The sequence below is a fragment of the Populus euphratica genome, unplaced genomic scaffold, assembly GCF_000495115.2.
Source record: "Populus euphratica unplaced genomic scaffold, PopEup_1.0 scaffold48.1, whole genome shotgun sequence".
Classification (NCBI taxonomy): domain Eukaryota; kingdom Viridiplantae; phylum Streptophyta; class Magnoliopsida; order Malpighiales; family Salicaceae; genus Populus; species Populus euphratica.
Genome location: NW_011499879.1, coordinates 1189082 through 1209692, shown reverse-complemented (window position 1 = coordinate 1209692; position 20611 = coordinate 1189082). Strand labels below are relative to the sequence as shown.

The 20611-nt window shown below is 29.0% G+C and overlaps 1 protein-coding gene across 3 annotated transcripts; it reads left to right on the top strand.

The window, feature by feature from the left end:
- Positions 1-11970: 11970 nt before the first annotated feature.
- LOC105129052 (glutamate--cysteine ligase, chloroplastic-like) lies at positions 11971-19964 on the top strand. Of its 3 annotated transcripts, XM_011030970.1 has the most exons (17): positions 11971-12192; positions 12781-13120; positions 13625-13775; positions 13976-14083; positions 14302-14394; positions 15119-15202; positions 15388-15456; positions 15540-15610; positions 15697-15765; positions 16284-16377; positions 16509-16598; positions 16689-16769; positions 17616-17708; positions 18242-18322; positions 19414-19483; positions 19598-19687; positions 19802-19964. In XM_011030970.1, exons 2-16 carry the CDS (start codon positions 12783-12785, stop codon positions 19684-19686), a joined length of 1581 nt encoding a protein of 526 aa, XP_011029272.1. In that variant the 5' UTR covers positions 11971-12192; positions 12781-12782; the 3' UTR covers position 19687; positions 19802-19964. The 3 variants fall into 3 exon arrangements, with proteins under 3 accessions (XP_011029272.1, XP_011029270.1, XP_011029271.1); XM_011030968.1 differs by having other exon boundaries at positions 19598-19947; XM_011030969.1 differs by having other exon boundaries at positions 12762-13120; positions 19598-19947.
- The last annotated feature ends 647 nt before the right edge of the window (positions 19965-20611 follow it).

The following is a 20611-nucleotide window of genomic DNA, read 5'->3' as shown; positions in this document are numbered from 1 at the left end:
TATAAAAAAATCGATTAAAATTTTAAAAAATTAATTGGTTTGGTTTGATATTAGTTTTATAAATTTAAAATTGAAAAAACTAAATCGAATTCAAATAAAAAATAAAAAAAATCGAGTCAAATCAATAAAAAATTTTATAAATTTAAAATTGAAAAAACTAAACCGAATTTAAATAAAAAATAAAAAAATCGAGTCAAATCAATAAAAAAATATAATCAAACTAGATTGAATTGGTTTTTATTCTAAAAGATGCGAAACTAAAAATAATCATTTCTAATTCTAAAAGATCGTTTTTGTTTGAAATTATTCTATGTTTTTTATGATTTCTCTTGAAAATACTTTCAGATGCATATAAATGGTAATTTCTTGTTTTCATCGAAGATGTCATATGTCTAGTCAATAGCAAGAACCAGTAACTTTGCTCAGGAGATCCATACCATAACCGCAGGAAAGGAAACCTGAAGCTAAGGCAAGAGCCGAAAGACTTTAAAGGCCAATGAGTCTGGTGGATCCAGATTTAAATCATCCAAGATATGGCCCAGAGAATCCCAACATAGGGTGGGTAACATACAAGCCTCACGTCCTTCTGCAAGATGTAAGTTCGGGCCGAGCGCAACCATCGTTAGACTTCGACAATGGACATGGTATGCATGCATGTACGTACAATAACCGAGTTCTTCGACCGATGTTCTTGAGCTGGTGTTCTTTCGCCGCCTGACATTGCAGCTAGGGACCTTTCAAGCAAACAAAGCTTTTGTCTGCCTGTATGTGAGGAAGATTTTTGCTACTGGTTGCGTGGCATTCTGGTGGCAATTTTAAAGCTCCGGTTTGATCCTGCTTTTATAAGCTATTTTTACAAGTTTAAAGTTATTTTTCTTACAACTTTTATAAGCTTCCCTACCCACTGTGCGTTGCATAAGCTAACTAATTTATTTATTTTATTGACTTTACTTTTTATATTTGTTTAGTTATTCTAAATTAATTTAAATTTATTTTATTTTATAAAATCAAACATCAACCAATCACTTTAAATTTTGATATTGTGAGATACCTATTTTAAGAATCAAAACAAATTATCAAGTTAAATTTAAAAAACTAATATAAGAAAAAAATTAAGAAAAATTAAAAAAGAAACATGAACCTTCCATGACCATTCAAATTAATCCATGATATTAATAAAAAATGGATTGGATATTTATTTAAGCTTTAAATTAGGTTGTAATTGAATTTTGTTTTGTGAAAACAATAATTAACTGAAAATTAAAATATTTTCTTGATAAAGAAATATAAATCACCAAGATTAATTGTAAATCAAAGAAACGTTAAAGAAACAAATAACAATAAAAAAACCGAAGGGACTAAAGCCTGAAAAAAAGTAGTGATAAAAAAAAAAAAAAAAAAACAAAAAAGAAGATAGGAAGACAGAGAGATTAAGATATTTTTTTGAAAATACAATTGTAATTATTTTTTAAAATATTTTTTATTTAAAAATATATTAAAATAATATTTTTTATTTTTTAAATGATTTTTGATATAATCATATTAAAATGATTTTTAAAAATAAAACAGTATTAATTTAAAAAAATTAAAAAAATCATTTTTTTAAATGGTTTTAAAATAAAAAAACAAACGGAGATCCGTACGTTTTGATTGGGTTTCCGACATTAGGACAGTTTGGCTTGTAATGGCGGTTGAACTATTCGTTTTCCAGCTAGGAAGGTTTCAAGTCGATTGCCACTTGCGTGTGTCGTTGGTGTGTGCCAGGTGGAATCGAGCCCAGTTCAAAGGGACCCAGATACGTGTACGTATTTGCCATCGACAATCTTCGTTGCTATCTGGCAAAAAAGAAAAACTGCAGAAAGGCCGTGATTGAGTTTATTAACTATATTTTAAAGCATGCAATTGAGAGCAACTCTTTGATACTCCTATAATTATGCCGTGGGAATTGTCATCGCTCCTTGTTAGAACTGGATTTTTTCTTTTGATTTAAGAGTATTCTTATAAAAAATTCAAATCATTCTCGTAAACTCATTTTCACATCAATATAATGCATTTGAAAAAAAAAAAAACAAATTATCCTAGGTGTTAGCCTCGAGGTTTGAATATGAAAACTTAGGGAAAGAAACAGCCTTTCCTGACTACAAGCCTGCCCGTTAAAATTTCTAGGACCAGACATTGGTCTGAGAAAGAAGTTACTAGATGGACAATCGTCAGGTTAAGCATGCCTGTATACAAGTGATATTTAAATAAAAATAAAAAAAGTATATAAAAATGAAAATAAACCATCGATCTTAAGACATTTAATACACGCACATTTAAAGTCAAATCTATACAAGCAAGAATTTTCAATTTGTATAGTATATTAATCACATGATTTTTAAAATTTCCGGGAGCAATGACTAATTTTATAATGAATTCTTTTAATTCAAACTAATTAAAATAAAAAATAAATCTAAAAGGCCTTGGTGTATCACTATGTCATTTGAGTGAACACGCTATGGTTTTGCATGGTATTTTTATTTTTTGTCTTTATTTTTTTGCCTCAATTATATTTTTTAATTTTATATTTTCACGTTAAGTTGATTAATAATTTATTTTGTATTGTTTTATTTCATATTTTCATGATCTTAAAAAAATCTTAGTATTAGATTGGTTTTTAGTTTTACAAAAAAAATAATATTTTGCTGTTTGTGAAAAGTTAAAAATAAAAGGAACAAAATTTAAAATTTGGTAAAATAAGAAGCTTTTAAAAAAAATGGTGTAATTGCCTTTTTTTTGAAAATTTCGGCTTGGGAGTTTGTACATTATATAATTTAGTTTGAATCTTCATTTTATTCACATTGTAGTTATTAAACTCAAGAGAAAAGAGAAATATTAGCCAAAAAATAACGAAAGAAAGAGAAAGACGTCGGTTGATCTAATTTTATAAATTAAAATGACCAAATTTTGTGCTAAAACATCTCTCTTGATAAGAAAAATATTATTGAGGTGTTCTTAGCTTTCTAATTGTGCATAAAAGCTTTTAAGTATGCAAATAGCGACAATTTTGACTATAATTTATTAACTATTTATTTTATAATCTTAATTTGAATTGTGAATTCTTTTAGAAGCTAAAATGCTCATATTAATAACAACCTTGATTCCATTAGAAATAAATAAAAAAATTATTTGTTTGTTTTTTATGGAAATTATATACGTTAGAATATAATTCAAAATGTCTCCTGATGGTGGCCAACCATTGATAAAGCAATTATATTTCTTTACCAAGAGAAAAAATTAGTTTAGTGACTCTTTACAAAAGGTGTGGATGCAATTTAAAAACATCTCCCGGATAAGCTTGACAATAAGCTTGCACATGAAAAGTAGAGTGGAGTTAGATTTTTTTTAAAAAAAGTTTAATTTTGTGTTTTTAAACCAATTTAAGGTTTTTTTAGTTGAGAAATTAGTTTTTTAAGACTATAAAATACTTTTTAAATGTTTTGGTGAAAATATATTAAAAATTGAGTTTTTTTGATAAACAATTAAACAACTATATTTTTTGGTCACTCCTCTGATGGCTGTAATCTGGACATTCAAATGATCCTTTATTTGCTTCTTAAAAAAAAAAGAGAGTGGATAACGTATTATTTATCCATTTAAATAATAATAAAAAATATCATTTCCGAGCATGCGAGCGCATTCTGTGAGGCCCATATGTCAGGCTTTAATTCCAATAGATAAGACATGTTGGCCTTCAAGGTTTGGGTGCCTTACCTTTTTTTTAAAAAAAAGAAATTATTAAATTTGAATTTGAATTAAATGTACGTGTGTGTATATATATTCTTTATTAATTTCTTAAATTAATTTAAAATATATTTAAGAACAACATTAAAATTTTAGTTTGTTTAAGGTGAGATTATAGCAGTCTTTTATAGTTTTGTTAAATATATTTTTTTGTGCAAACTGATGTATTTGTTTTTGAAAAAACATGTTTAATAATATTTTCAAGAGTTTTTATTTTTATTGTTATATTATTAAATAAAATATTTAGCTATTTCTAGTCCATGATGTACAACGCGTATTTAAAAGGTGAATCGGGTCACCAATTCAATGTATCTTCGTCTTGATATTTAAAATGCAAAAACGACTTTTTAAAAACTTTTTATTTTTTTGAAAAACGCGTAAAAATGCCTGCACATTTTTTTTAATCTATGCGCGGAGAAAGCTCCATTTTTAGAGGGCAAAAACTACGAATATTGTTGATGAGTTTTTATGTTAATATAATTAAGCCGCGTGGGGAAAACAATATATTTTTTTTGTTTTTGTATTTTTTAATTATTTTTATCAATTTTTTAATATTAAAATAATTAAAAAATTAGTTTTGTAATTTTTTATTTAAAATATTATAAATTACTACAATATTTCTCTACATTATTTTTTTTTTATTTTAATGATTTTTTTCTAAAATGATCTTTGTCAATTTTATTTTTTTATATTTAACTTGTTGAGAATTTTATTTTATAGTTTTTTTTGAAAAAAATATTATAGATTGCTAATGTTTCCCACGTAGTTTTTGCTTTGCTGCAATATTTTTTTATATTTTTTATATTTTTTGTTAATTTTATTAATATTGAGTTGGTTAAAAATTCAGCTTTAGTTTTCTCCACGTGTCTTATTTTCCTTTTTCTTTGTTTTTTTTTCTAAAATTATCTTCTTCTTTTTTCATTTTTTTTGTTTTTTTCAAAATTGTTTTTGTTGTTTTTTTAATATTAAGCTGGCTAAAGATTTAATTTTATAGTGTTTTTTTTTAAATACCATGGATTGGTATAGTGTTTCCCCGTATTTTTTTATGATTTTTTTTCGTATTGAGTTGGTTAAAAATTTAGCTTTATATTTTTTCTTTAAAATACTATGGATTGCTACAGTGTTTCCCCCATGATTTTTTTAAAATTTTTTTTATCAATTTAATTATTTTTAATATCAAGTTGGTAGAAAATTATAACGGTATAGTTTTTCATGGGGCACTATAAATTGCTACATTGTTTCTCTATATTATTTTTTTGCGATGATTTTGTTTTAAATTATCTTTGTTGATTTTAGTTTTTTTAATATTAAGCTATTTGAGAATTTAGTTTTGTAGTTTTTTTTATTAAAAACATTATGAATTACAATAATTTTTTTTCATGTAATTTTTTTATAAATTTTTCTATAAATCTATGATAAGGCACAAATATACTATAAGCTTGCGACATTGCATAACATCTAGTATTTTACTCCTATGCCTGCTTTGCACACCCATGTTAAGCTGCGAAGGGATAAAAAATTTCTTGAATATATATAAAAAGTTATCCATCTCAGGCAGAATTTTATAATATTGTTATTAAACTTAAAAGTCTATTTGGTTTTAAATTTTTTATTTCATCTTGAAAAAATCTCATCACAAAATAAAAAATTATTATACATGTTTAATAAAATCAAGCAAGAATTCATTCAAATTAATCCATGATATTAATAAAAAAAAATGGACTGAATATTTATTTAAGTTTTAAATTAGGTTGTAATTGAATTTTGTTTTGTGAAAACAATAATTAACTGAAAATTAAAATATTTCCTTGATAAAGAAATATAAATCACCAAGATTAATTGTAAATCAAAGAAACGTTAAAGAAACAAATAACAATAAAAAAACCGAAGGGACTAAAGCCTGAAAAATCTTGCGATCTTAAGAAAAAGGATAACACTTGGAAAGAACCATGTTTCTTCTTAGAGGCTACTTGCAGGTTTTTGGTAGTCAAAGATGAGAGCGGTGGGAAATTTTAATTAATTCTCCTGGAAGCTAGTGATAAAAAAAGAAAAAAAAAGAAGAAGAAGATAGGAAGACAGAGAGATTAAGATATTTTTTTGAAGATATTGTTGTGATTATTTTTTAAAATATTTTAAATAATAATTTTTATTTTTTAAATGATTTTTGATATTATCATATTAAAATGATTAAAAAAATAAAAAAAAATCATTTTTTAAATGGTTTTAAAATAAAAAACAAACGGAGATCCGTACGTTTTGATGGGGTTTCTGACATTAGGACAGTTTGGCTTGTAATGGCGGTTGAACTATTCGTTTTCCAGCTAGGAAGGTTTCAAGTAGATAGCCACTTGCGTGTGTCGTCGGTGTGTGCCAGGTGGAATCGAGCCCAGTTCAAAGGGACCCAGATACGTGTACGTATTTGCCATCGACAATCTTCGTTCACTATCTGGCGAAAAAAAAAAAAAACTGCAGAGAGGCCCTTGTTTGCAATTTCTTTAGGTTTTAGAAAACCACTATAGCTTTTGCATAATTATCTGAAATTATCATATCCTTGTTGAATCCGTTGAATGTATTACTGTTAAGTTGCTATCAATCCATTCCTAATTTCCCAATACTTTTTTTTTCTTGTATTTCAATCCAAAAATCACAATGCAAAGTGTAAATCTTGCATCAAGTAAGAATCATGGTTGCATGGGTAGTGGTTTTTTATTTGTTGATTAATTTTAAAACACGGTTATTAAACTCAGTTTAACATAGGGAATGAATTTAGAATTTAGTTAGCATGATATCTTAATTAATCTGATAAAACACAATATGTAATTGATCCTAAAAAATTATTTAGTTTATTGGGTTAATCTAGAACTCGATGATTTTATAAATTTTTTTAAAAAAAACCTATATTTTTTTTATTTTTCTTTTCCTGTCCACCTCTTTTTTTTTCTTTTTTTTTTTGTGAGACAGAAACCGTCTTCCCTATTTTTACTCCAAGAAATCCACCAGGACCAACAATTGAGCGAGACGAGTAGAAGATCCCAAATACTATGAGTGTCCTCGTTTTATTTAACAAAATGAAAAATCAAATCTACAGTGTTCTTTTTTTGTAGCATGACAACCAAGATCAGCAGCGTTCCAATAAAAAATAGTTTTTTTTTTTTTAGTGGAGAAACAAAACAAAATTATAGCGAACAAAAGGATGTAGAAAGCATAGGTGCAGGGGAGGCAATTGGATGTCTTTTCCTTGCTTAGCACAACCCCTTGTAAGTGCCATTCTATTATCTTTTTTTTTTATTCACTTATATTAAATTTTATTATATAAATACTAAATTAATAATATTTTATTTTTTAATTTAGGTTTGAAAGCTATTAGTTATATCAATATGAAATAATATTTTTTCAATATAACATAAAAAATTATATTTAAATTTTAAATATTTTTAAATAAAATTTTTAAGTTAACTCGGGTAAAATTATATAATTTAAAACCTAACTTTTAAGCTAGATCAAACGCATATGGAGTTTAATAACTATGTTTTAAAGCATACAATTGAAGCAACTCTTTCATACTTATATAATTATGCCGTAGGAATTGTCATCGCTACTTGTTAGATCTGGTGTTAGCCTCAAGGTTTGAATATGAAAAATTAAGGAAAGAAACAGCCTTTCCTGACTACAAGCCTACCCGTTAAAATTTCTAGGACCAAACAGTGGTCTGAGAAAGAAGTTACTAGATGGACAGTCGTTAGGTTAAGCATGACTGTATACAAGTGATATTTAAATAAAAATAAAAAAAGTATATAAAAATGAAAATAAACCATGATCTTAAGACATTTAAGACACACATTTCAAGTCAAATCTATACAAGCAAGCCTTTTCAATTTGTATAGTATATTGATCACATGATTTTTAAAATTTCCGGAAGCAATGACTAATTTTATAATGAATTCTTTTAATTCAAACTAATTAAAATAGAAATAAATCTAAAAGGCCTTGGTATATCACCATGTCATTTGAGTGAACACGTTATGGTTTTGCATGGTATTTTTATTTTTTATCTTTATTTTTTTGTCTTAATTATTTTTTTAAATTTTATATTTTCATGTTAAGTTGATTGATGATTTGTTTTGTACTATTTTATTTCATATTTTCATGATCTTAAAAAAATCTTGGTAATAGATTGGTTTTTAGTTTTACAAAAAAAAATAATATTTTGTTGTTTGTGAAATTTTAAAAATAAAAGGAACAGAATTTAAAATTTAGTAAAATAAGAAGCTTTTAAAAAAAATGGTGTAAGTGCCTTTTTTTTGAAAATTTCTGATTAGGAGTTTGTACATTATATAATTTAGTTTGAATCTTCATTTTATTCGTATTGTAGTTATTAAACTCAAGAGAGAATAGAAAGATTAGTCAAAAAATAATGAAAGAAAAAGACGGGGTTGATCTAATTTCATAAATTAATATAACCAAATTTTGTGTTAAAATATCTCTCTTGATAAGAAAAATATTATTGAGGTGTTTTTCACTTTCTAATTATGCATAAAAGCTTTTAAATATGTAGATAGAGACAATTTTGACTATAATTTAATAACCTTAATTTGAATTGTAAATTCTTTTAGAAGCTAAAACACTCATATTAATAGCAAGCTCGATGGAAATTAGTTTTTTTAGACTATAAAAATACTTTTTAGATGTTTTCATGAAAATATATAAAAAAATTGAGTTTTTTTGATAAACAATTAAACAACTATATTTTCTGATCACTCCTCTGATGGCTGTAATCTATACATTCAAAGAATCCCTTATTTGCTTCTTAAAAAAAATAAGTGAATAATGTATTATTTATCCATTTAAATAATAATAAAAAATATCATTTCCGAGCATGCGAGCGTATTCTGTGAGGCCCATATGTCAGGCTTTAATTCCAATAAATAAGACATGCTGGCCTTCAAGGTTTGCGTGCCTTACCTTTTTTTTTAAAAATAAATAAATATTAAATTTGAATTTGAATTAAATAACTATAACTATACATATATATATATATATATACTTTGTTAATTTTTTAAATTAATTAAAAATATATTTAAGAACAACATTAAAATTTTAGTTTGTTTAAGGTGAGATTATAGCAGTCTTTTATAGATTTGTTAAATATATTTTTTGCACAACCTGGTGTATTTGTTTCTGAAAAAAATATTTAATAATATTTTTAAATTTTTTTATTTTTATTGTTATATTGTTAAATAAAATATAATTTTTTTAAAATAAAATATTTAGCTATTTCTAGTCCATGATGCACAACGCGTATTTAAAAGGTGAATCGGGTCACCAATTTAATGTACCTTTTTCTTGATATTTAAAATACAAAAACGACTTTTTAAAAACCTTTTTTTTTTGTTGTTGGAAAAGGCGTAAAAATGCCTGCAGATTTTTTTAATCTATGCGCGGACAAAGCTCCATTTTCAGAGGGCAAATGCTACGAATATTGTTGATGAGTTTTTATGTTAATATAATTAAGCCGCGTGGGGGAATGCATCATTTTTTTTTATTTTATATTTTTTTAATTATTTTTTTAATTTTTTTAACACTGAAATATTTAAAAATCTAGTTCTGTAATTTTCTCTTTAAAACATTATAAATTATTATAATAGTTCTCTACCTTATTTTTTTATGATTTTTTTAAATAATATTTGTTAATTTTATTTATTTTTATATTTAGTTGTTTGAAAAAAAAATATAATTTTTTTTTAAAAAAAAACATGAATTGCTAATGTTTCTCACATAATTTTTTATTTTACTGTAGTATTTTTTATATTTTTTTATTGATTTTTTTAATATTAAGCTGCTTAAAAATTCAGCTTTAGTTTTCTTGACATGTTTTATTTTTTTTTAAATTATCTTTTTTTTTTGTGTTTTTTTGGAATTGTTTTTGTTGATTTTTTTAATATTAAGTTGATTGAAGATTTAATTTTATAGTTTTTTCTTTAAAATACTATAGATTGGTTTCCCCACGTGTTTTTTATGATTTTTTTCAAAATTGTTTTTGTTAATTTTTTTTTTATATTGAATTGGTTGATAATTTAGCTTTGTATTTTTTTCTTTGAAATACTATGGATTACTACAGTGTTTTCCTTATGATTTTTTTTTTAAATTATCCTTATCAATTTAATTATTTTTAATATCGAGTTGGTTGAGAATTACAATTGTATATTTCTCCATAAAATACTATAGATTGCTATAATGTTTTTCTGTGTTATTTTTTTGTTATGATTTTTTTAAAAAATTATCTTTGTTGATTTTAGTTTTTTTAATATTAAACTGATGGAGAATTTAATTTTATAATTTTTTTTAAACACTATGAATTATAATAATTTTTTTTCATATAATTTTTTTTATAAATTTATGATAACACACAAGAATGCAGGGCATGTGACATTGCACATACATAACATCTAGTATTTTACTACTATACCTGGTTTGCATACCCATGATAAGCTGCGAAGGGATAAAAAATTTCTTGAATATATATAAAAAATTATCCATCTCAGGCAGAATTTTATAATATTGTTATTAAACTTAAAAGTCTATTTGGTTTAAAATTTTTTATTTCATTAAGAAAAAATCTCATTGCAAAATAAAAAATTATTATACATGTCTAATAAAATCAAGCAAGAATTATATATATATATATATATATTAATAAATAATAATAATTTTATTGATTTAAATAAAAGGTTAAGTTAAAGAGTTGAGATAAAGATATATTTTAAAATAATTTAAAATATGACTCTGTATCACATGTAGTCCTTCAAAATCTTTTACTATAGAACTTTATTAAATTAATAGGACCATTTCAGTCATTTTTTTAATCTAGTAATTTTATTAAATTTTAAATTTAGCTCCAGCTAATCAGGCCATAAAAGTACTTAATTAAAAAAAACGAAAAAAGAAGAAGTGGAGTTAGCTTGTTGACTGTTCATATCAATAAACCAACTAAAATGACGCCTCATCTCTTTTTTAAGATATATTAGGCAGCATTGCTTCCCATCAATAAAATAATATGTTCTTACCGGCCCCTGCACTGCTTAGATTTTTAAATCTGAATGTAATCATGCATGTTCAACTCTCGCCGTTGCAGTCATCAAACACATCATCATCATCATCATCCTTGTCTGGGTTTCCCCGGAGTTGACATCGCCGGCGATAACTTATGTTTAATGATCACATATATTTATATGAATTTTTTTTTTATAAAGTTGTTTATATGATCTTTTATATAATGATCACATATATTTATATGAATTTTTTATAAAGTTGTTTATATAATCTTTTACATCCTATACTAAATAGAATTAATACCAATTCAATTTTTTTTATTATTTAAAAAAGGAGCAATTTTATATTTTACAACCCTTCCTCTCTCGTGAATGTAAATTAAACCCGAGAATCAGTTGCGCTGAATTAAAAAAATAAAAATGCATAGCAATAAGTTACAATTAAAAATGGAATCCCTCATAATTTTACTATATTGACATTCATAATATTTTCTTCTAATTCAGTAGAAAGAAAATGCGGCTAATAAATATTTTTGGTACAATGCTTCATTTTCTTTGGTTAATGTTTAAATTCAAGGCTGTGATAAGTTGGTCAATATTAACGGGCTGATTTGTCTGTGGTTGTATATTTCATCTACTCGAGTTCCTGTTATTGATTTTTATTTTTTAAACTATTGGATTTATTTTATTGATTTTTTTAATAAAATTATTAATTCTATAATTGGAATTTCAGTATATTTCTAGAATTTTATTTATTTTTTTATTTTTCTTGTCTTTTTTAAAATTATTAGATTTATTTTATATATTTTTTAAATAAAATTATTAATGCTATAATTAGAATTTCAGAATATTTCTAGAGTTTTATTTTTTTATTTTTCTTGTCTATCATCTCCCATATCTATTTAATATATTTTTAAGAATATTACTATTTTAAATAACAACAAGTTATAAATTTATTTTTTCACTCATGGAATGAAATGTATAAACTGAATTTTTTTTTTTCAATCCCCAGTGGTTTTTATTTATTTATAAATATGCTAAAAACTAAAAATAATCCCTGGAAAGGTGGTGACGTGTCAGAAACCCAGCAAAAATGGAGTTGAGTGGAGCATAAAAGCAAGGAAAGCACTGCATCATTGTTTGTAGGGCCGCGCGCATTTGATTCTTCCCTCCCTTTCCTCGCTCTCTAGTTTCTTCGCTTTCACTCCAAAAGCCAACCCAGCCCAGCCAAAAGATCTTTCCTTTCTTAGCTGCCACCTCTCTCTCAAAAATATATTTCTCCTCTTGCAAATTCTTCAATCCATAAGAACCTGCTACTATTCAATCCCTCCAATTCTTTAAGTTTCTCCTCTTCTTTAAGGTAAAAACTTCGTCTTTTTTTGTTTTCCTTCTCAAGTTTTTGGTTCATCTCATGCTTTCGTTGTGTTACTGGTCTTTTTATATTATATATTTTTACCTAATGGTAGAAATGAATATCGCGTTGTTAAATGGTGCATTGGGCATTGTGAAGGCAAGGAGAAGTGGAGGATTTTAATTTCTTTACCATTTTGTTTTTTGCTAATTTTTGTGAAGCGACCCATTGTTGATACTTGATTTGATAAGCTAATGTGGGTACTGTTTATCCTGATATGATAGGCAGCGTAGCACATTCTGGAGTTTTTTTTTTTTTTTTAGAAATGGATATCATGTGAAATTACTGGAAGTATCTCATTAACTGTTTTTTTTTTTTTTTGAGTTTTGGTCACTGAAAAGTAAGTGATAAAGTTGAAAAGGGGCATTATGTGAAACTTTTGAAAGCTGAATAAGTTCTGTATTGCTAACTTTTCCGACGTTTTACCACTGGCTGGAATATAATTTGTTTGTGTTTATGGTTTTCTCGCTGGATGCTTGGTTCCTGTTGATTTTGACTCTGTAAGTTGTAATTGAAAGGGTGGGTGGGTTGTTGCAGGCATGACGCTGGTTGCCCAGGCTGGTCCATCATCCTCTATACTTACGGAGATAAGCCGCTGTAAAGCTGCACAAAATGTGGTTATCGCTATGGCTAGAAGCACTGATGCATATAAGCTAAAGGAAACACCTCCCAGATTCTCTTCTTTGTCATGTAATTCTAGCAAGACACCTCAGATTCTGAGTTCAGAGAGTCTGTCAGTAGGAATGAAGAGAGGGCGTCGAGTTGTTGTTGCTGCGAGCCCTCCTACAGAAGATGCTGTCATTGCCACAGAACCACTAACAAAAGAAGATCTTATCGGATACCTTGCCTCTGGTTGCAAACCTAAGGAAAATTGGAGGTAAATTCTCAATCCGTGATTCTAGTTGGATTAGAGTGGTATCTTCTTCTTGTTGGAGACATTGTCACTGGCTGCAACCCCAAGGAAAAGTAGAATATTGTCAAAATTTTGCATAGATAAAAGGCTCTTCTTTTGCCCATTCCACCACTCCTAAATTCTGCAAATCGTAGCGATTCTTGAATTTTTGCAATTCAAAATACTCTGTCACAAGACATGTGCATATCCATCGAAGGTCAATTACGATCAAACATATATCCATAAGGGTTTGTTGTACCCTTCTGACTAGTCTATCTCAAACTGTAGTGCTTTGCATGCTTTTCAAGTTGTAAATCCAAGTACCTTCTGTTAAAGAAAAGGTTTTTGTTCCTTGTCCTTGGTAACAAACTTGTTATTATCTCATTTCATTTTGTTTTGGTTGATACTCAGTACTATTGGGTTTTCATACTTGATTTCTGGTTTTACCTATACCCTAGGTATTGCTCATTTACAGTGTTGCTTTTGCAGAATAGGTACAGAACACGAGAAGTTTGGTTTTGAGATTGGAACTTTACGTCCTATGAAATATGAACAAATTGCAGAGTTGCTTCATGGTATTGCTGAGAGATTTGACTGGGACAGAATAATGGAAGGTGACAACATCATAGGACTTCAACAGGTAAAATGGTCATCATGGTTATCTTTATTTCTTTTTCATAGCTAACTACATCTCATACTTATGCATATCTTATACTCTGCTCTGGACTTATTTTCTACTGTTTATATACAAGCTAATTGCATATCTTACATAGGAAATTTTGTGCTGTTTTCTCAAATGGCCTGGGTTGTGGATTATGTGGTTTGAATTGCTGTGGCCAGGGGAAGCAAAGCATATCATTAGAGCCTGGTGGTCAGTTTGAGCTCAGTGGTGCTCCTGTAGAAACTTTGCATCAAACGTGTGCTGAGGTTAATTCACACCTTTATCAGGTAAGTTGAGATTAATACACATCAACATGACTTTTGCTCAGGTTAATTCAACATTTGGATTTATTTCTGGTAGTAGGACAATGTTTTTTATTGCAAACATCATCTGGATGAATATGAGATTGCGTGATGGTGCTGTTTTCTTCTTCTCAAATTTTTTATGAAACACACATTCACTATGTCCTTGTGATCTTGCTGTCTTCGTATGTCAATTTTACCAGGTGAAAGCTGTGGCAGAGGAAATGGGAATTGGATTCTTAGGAATTGGCTTCCAGCCCAAATGGGGACTTAAAGACATACCTGTTATGCCCAAGGTATAATAATCGAGTCAATTTATTCTCCTTCTCATGCAATCAGCTTGGGTGGATTATTAAGGAAAGTAAAAGGTAATGGTTGTCATGGAATGAGCTTGAACATGCTTTACATGCAAGACAAATGTGCCCTTGTAAACTTTTTATGCGAGTTTTTGTGACATTTAACAGAAGGGATAGAATAAATAAAATTATGATCATACAAGGTTGTATTCTCGGTTTTTATATTGTTTCATGGGTTTCATGTCTGGCCTTTTCATGTCAAACCTTCATATTATGCCATGAATGCTTCCTTCTTTGTTAAATATGGCAGATTGTGTCTCTGAGCTTTCACATATCTTATGCCAATCTCTTGAGAATTGTTTAATTTTGTGGCTCAAAGCTGATTTGTCCAGCCAACTACACTCCCTAGTATATTCTTTCTATAAGCCATCTAAAGTTGCATATGTAGACTGATTTAAGTGTTCATGCCTAGAGGAAAAGCCTCTAGAAATACAGGGGCTACTTTTAAGTATTGGAATATTTCATAGAGGTTCCTTTCCAATCTATCCTACAACATACCATCAGTGATATTTAATTTATGTTTGTTATCCCAGCGGTACTAGGCTTCTCATTTAATCTCTTTTTTCAATGCTTCTTTTCTTTTCCTTTTGTCTTTAGTGCTGTTTATAATCATGCTTTCCCTTGGAAATTTGATTGCTTGTCTACTGACATGTATTTTGTCCAGGGAAGATATGATATCATGAGGAATTACATGCCCAAAGTTGGCTCGCTAGGACTAGACATGATGTTTAGGACTTGCACCGTTCAGGTTAGATGCATTTTGCTTTATTCACTGGTTTGGTCATTTTGAAGCAATTTCTTGCCTGGTGGTTAATTTTTTATTGTTTCCTGGTGGCTAATTTTCTAGTGTAAACTTCCTTTTCTGTATTTGATGATTTTTTGTCTAATGTATATTGATAACCTTTTTTATATAAAACATTAAACTTTCAATAGGTTAATCTGGACTTCATTTCTGAAGCTGACATGATAAGAAAATTTCGTGCTGGCCTTGCTTTGCAGCCGGTGAGAAACATTCCTAAATTTTGAGTTTTTTTCAAACACAAATTTTCTGATTCTGTGATATCTTTTTATTGGAAAATAAACAGATAGCAACAGCTCTATTTGCAAACTCACCTTTCACCGAAGGAAAACCAAATGGCTATCTCAGCCTGAGAAGGTTTCTAAACTTAATTGCACTGTTGTACTTAATATATGAAATTTGTTTCCCGTAGGCTTCTTAGTGATGTTTCTTTACCTGAGCAGCCATATCTGGACTGATACTGACAACAATCGTGCTGGCATGCTTCCATTTGTTTTCAATGACACCTTTGGGTAAGCTATTAACTTGTTATTGAAGAGGAAAATAACATTTAAGTTTCTAATTTTTGGGTTGGGGGTTTGTGGAGGATGAGCGGGTTTGGAAATCCATCTATAGAATCTGTATTTTTGAGTTAATTTTTATTTTGAACACTGTGATGCACAGAAATCTAAGTTGGCATCGACTATGAGCACAGATGATCACTATCTGTGTGAGTATATATCTAAGGATATGTATAGTTTAGCTCCTTGTTATTTTGTTTGCGATTAAGAGGAGTCATCATCACCCTTAACTTCTGAGTTGAAAAGGATTTAACATTGCCAGCATCAATCTCCTTTTTTATCAGTTCTCAGATCAGGGGTAAATAAATCTGGACACATGCTCATTCCTGCATACAAATACATGTTACATGTATGTTTGCAAGGTTAAGTTCATAATGTATGCATGAATACTCGCATTATCAAATGCGCATGCACATGGTGCATGAAATTGATTGTATGATGGCAGTTCTGTTTTATTTTTCCCTTTGCAGGTTTGAGCAGTATGTTGATTATGCTCTTGATGTTCCAATGTATTTTGTGTATCGGAAAAAGAAGTATATTGACTGTACTGGAATGTCATTCCGGGTTTCTTTCTATCCTTTATAGTCTTGTAATTTAAGGTTTTTGATTATTCACCATTTTTGCGGGAACCTTAACCATTAAATCAAGCCACTAATTTCTCAAGTACTAATTGGTGGCCATTTTATATTTTGCAGGACTTTTTGGCTGGAAAACTTCCTTGCATTCCTGGTGAATTGCCAACTCTTAATGACTGGGAAAACCATTTGACAACAATATTTCCTGAGGTTAAATGATGTGCATTTTGGTTCTTTTGCCAAAAAATATCGTGTTGTGATCATCGTTCATTTAACACATTGCTTTCTCATTTCTTTCAGGTCAGGTTGAAGAGATACTTAGAGATGAGGGGTGCTGATGGTGGGCCTTGGAGGAGGTTATGTGCTTTGCCAGCATTTTGGGTAGTTGGCCGCTTTGATCCTTTTCCTTTTCTTTTTTGGTTGCATGATTTGTCTATGTCTGAAATGATTTTTGCTAAAATTTTTAGGTGGAATGAACTGTAGAACAGTTACAGTAGCAAGGATGTGAAACTTGAAAATTTTAACTTATACCCATAGCATGGTTTATTATTTTGTCTTCTTTTAGGCCATATTTGTTTTTCAGAAAGTAGTTTCCGGGAAATCACTTTCTAAACTTTCCCGTGTTTGTTTGCCATTAGAAAAGTTGGTCAACGAAAAACACTTTCCGGTCAACGGAAAACACTTTCTGGTTAACAGAAAATACTTTTCAGTTAAAGAAAAATTTAGCTTCCTCATTCTTTTGATTGTTACTTATTTTATTTGAAATAATTTATGAAATATTGATTATTATTATTATTTTAATTTCTTCATCTTTTATTTTTTTAAATTTGATCTCTATTATTTTGATTATTATTTATTTTATTTGAGATAATTTATGAAATTATATTTTTTTTTCAATTTCATTCTCATTCAACTATTTAATTTGTAAGATTTGTTCCTTATTATTTTAATAAACTTGAGAAAAATAAAATATTAATAAGTTATTTTCCAGATCATTTTCCACGACATAACGAAACACTGGAAACTGTTTTTCAACTTATTTTTCATTACACTACCAAACATCAGAAAGTAATTTACTTTTAAAAAAGAAACTACTTTCTAGCAAACAAACAGGTGGCACCCTTTTCAACAGATCTGTATTCTTCATAATTGAATGGAGGATTTTATTGCTTGCCTCCATTTCAACAATATCATCAACTCATTTTGATTTCTGTTTTCAAATGTCAGGTAGGGCTGTTATACGATGAAGACTCACTTCAAAGTGTTCTAGACATGACAGCTGACTGGACCTCTGAAGAAAGACAGATGTTAAGGAATAAGGTAACCCAAAACACCTTTACAATGGAACTCTAAATCTCCATTCCTCAAATTATAATATGTCTAACACAAGATCTGCGGAAATGATTTTTTGAGTGAGTCATAGTTGTACGATGTTTTCTTTTAGGATGTCATGCAGTAAACTGAATATAAGCAAAAGATCATTACCCTGTAGAAGTCCAATAGTAAAACACTTGAGCGTGTTGTGTTGCTTGTTGGCATTTCTTTTGTTAACGTGAAAAGGCTGCCACAGAAGGATCCACAATATGGTGGACTGACAGATGATGAAAATTTTAATCTTGAAAGACTTTTATTTACCTTTTCTCAACATTCCTGATGCAAGTTCATGAAACCTGACATTGCTAGAGGCATGGGTTTGTGTTTTAATATCTGCCATGGCATTGTATTTATGGGAGTATATGCGGTGTTAATAAGGAGAGTTCTTGCTTGCTATTTATTTTTATCCCACAACAGAGATGCAGCCTGTATGTCTTCTGTAATCATGACAATGGATCTGATATAAAATTGTTTTTTAGGTTCCAAAGACAGGTCTGAAGACACCATTTCGGGATGGACTGTTGAGACATGTTGCTGAAGAAGTTCTAAAGCTGGCTAAGGTAACTTTATTTTTTTTTCCAATAATGGTAGTTGGCTAAGTTAACCTGCAGACTGCTTTTCTTCAGCTTTAATTAAACACTAGGTAATTGCCCGTGCTTTTGATACTGCTTGGACCAAATTTTTTTGGAATGTAAAAAGGTAATATCTTGACCATCAAGAGTTTTTTCAGCGTTGACATTAAAAATGGTACAGCAGTTTAAACTCGAAAACTCTCTATTCAAGATTAGATTCTACTTTTTGCTTAGCTCGAATTTTAAATTAAAGCTTGTGAGAGTTATCTTAAAATCACCTTGTTCACTGGTAGGTTCAAGGAAAAAAAATCAAAGGAAATTTTTTTTAAGTTCAGCCTAGTCCATATATCAAATCTGCTACCCGAGTTATAAATTATATTAGATTAAATTTTATTTTATTTTATTATATGATAAGAATTATGAAATCGATTCTTAATTAGCCACTTACTGAATGATAAAAATTAATAAAAACTCAACATTAAAATATGGATTTGCAAAAAAAAAAAAACCAAAAGAAAAAAAAAAAATAATCAAATGTTATTAAAAAAAAGCCATGGGTTTGTTGTAAAAAAACCTAGGTGCATGGACTTGAGGCAGGCTTATGTGTGTGGGATAATTTGTTTTTTATTTTTACCTTTTTCTTTGAAAAAAAGAAGAAGTTATGTGACAGATGACTGTCACAACAAAAACTAATGCCCACCCTAGTGCAAACTGCAACCTTGCCTAATTAAGAGCATGTTTTGTATTATAGTAGTAATTACTTTTCAGATATTTTTTACTTAGAAATACATTAAAATAATATTTTTTTAAAAATTTATTTTTGATATGAGTACATTAAAATGATCTAAAAATATAAAAAATTTAATTTGAAGCAAATAAAAAAATAATTTTTTTCAAAAATGCTTTTGAAATGTAAAAACAAAAAGGCACCAAGGATACACATTAAACCAAGTGAGTTACGGAACAAATATGTCATCAAACAATTAAAATAATATATTAACTTAGTTAAACCTTAAACCGACCCTAGGTTTTTTAGTTGTTTTGATAATTGTTCTCTAATCACACTTATTCTACTGCAGGATGGCTTAGAAAGGAGAGGCTTTAAGGAAGTTGGTTTCTTGAATGCAGTGTCTGATGTGGTTAGCACAGGTAATTTAGAAGTAATTATGCATTTATTTTTGCATGTTGCCCCAGTAATTTGGCTATGTTAACCTGCATAAGTTGGTTTCTTAATGGTCATGATGATTGATAATTTTATGGCAGGTGTAACACCAGCAGAAAAGCTTTTGGAACTTTACCATGGAAAGTGGGAGCGGTCTATAGATCCTGTTTTTGAAGAGCTACTTTACTAAGGTGAATTAGATTTTTGTAGCCCTGCAGCAGTGTCCTACTGTGTAACTCTCTCTCTCTCTCTGGGTTTAAACCTTGTTTATGTTCTGAACTGCTTTCTTCAACTGATACTGGTAGGTTGTCTTATGCCGAATAAATTTCAATGTAAATCCTTGGTATGAGGATTCTCGCAAAACTGTCATCGAATAACACCCGGACAGTTCGGAGCCAGTGAACAATTTTTTAGCTTCCATAGCAATAACAAGCCGATCGTGTGCTTTTCATAAGCATTTCATTGTAACGTTTCCCTCCTTGTGTCACGCATCTCATTCTCATCATCCCTAATGAAAATGGTTTACCCGATTTGGTATTTAATTCTATTTTTCACAAACTAACCAGGTTTTCATTGATCACGGTGTACAAATGGATTGTGAGGATGGTGAAGCGTGTAACGGAAATATGAAAGGAGGATCTAAACTTAAATGCTCCCTATTTTCAGTTCGAACACTGTTACGTGGCAAACAAAATGTCAGTACTCATTTTGAGAATGATGGTAGCTAGTTTATTTCATAGAAAGTCTGTTTTCAGTAACATCCTACATTTCCCCACAATAGTAGGACCTTCAACGGCACGCTCTTCTAGCAAGTATTTAATTGTCAATTGCTTAACCAGGGTTTGCCTTTTGTATCCCTAAAACCTCATCTGATCTTGTCCACCAGCCCTATCTCATCAGGTCACCCTCCACGGTCCGAGCCATGTGGGCTGCCAGCACCCAACATGACCGTGTGCTTCCCAAACCCGCTAGAGATTATATACCCCACCATATTACCATCTAATATGGTAGCTATCCATGCCACTGTTTTGTTTAGTTTCTCCTTGTGTTTTGGCGCATCTTATTGATACATGAATTTCATTTGTTTGGTGTCTACAGCCAAGGGAAAGATTCGG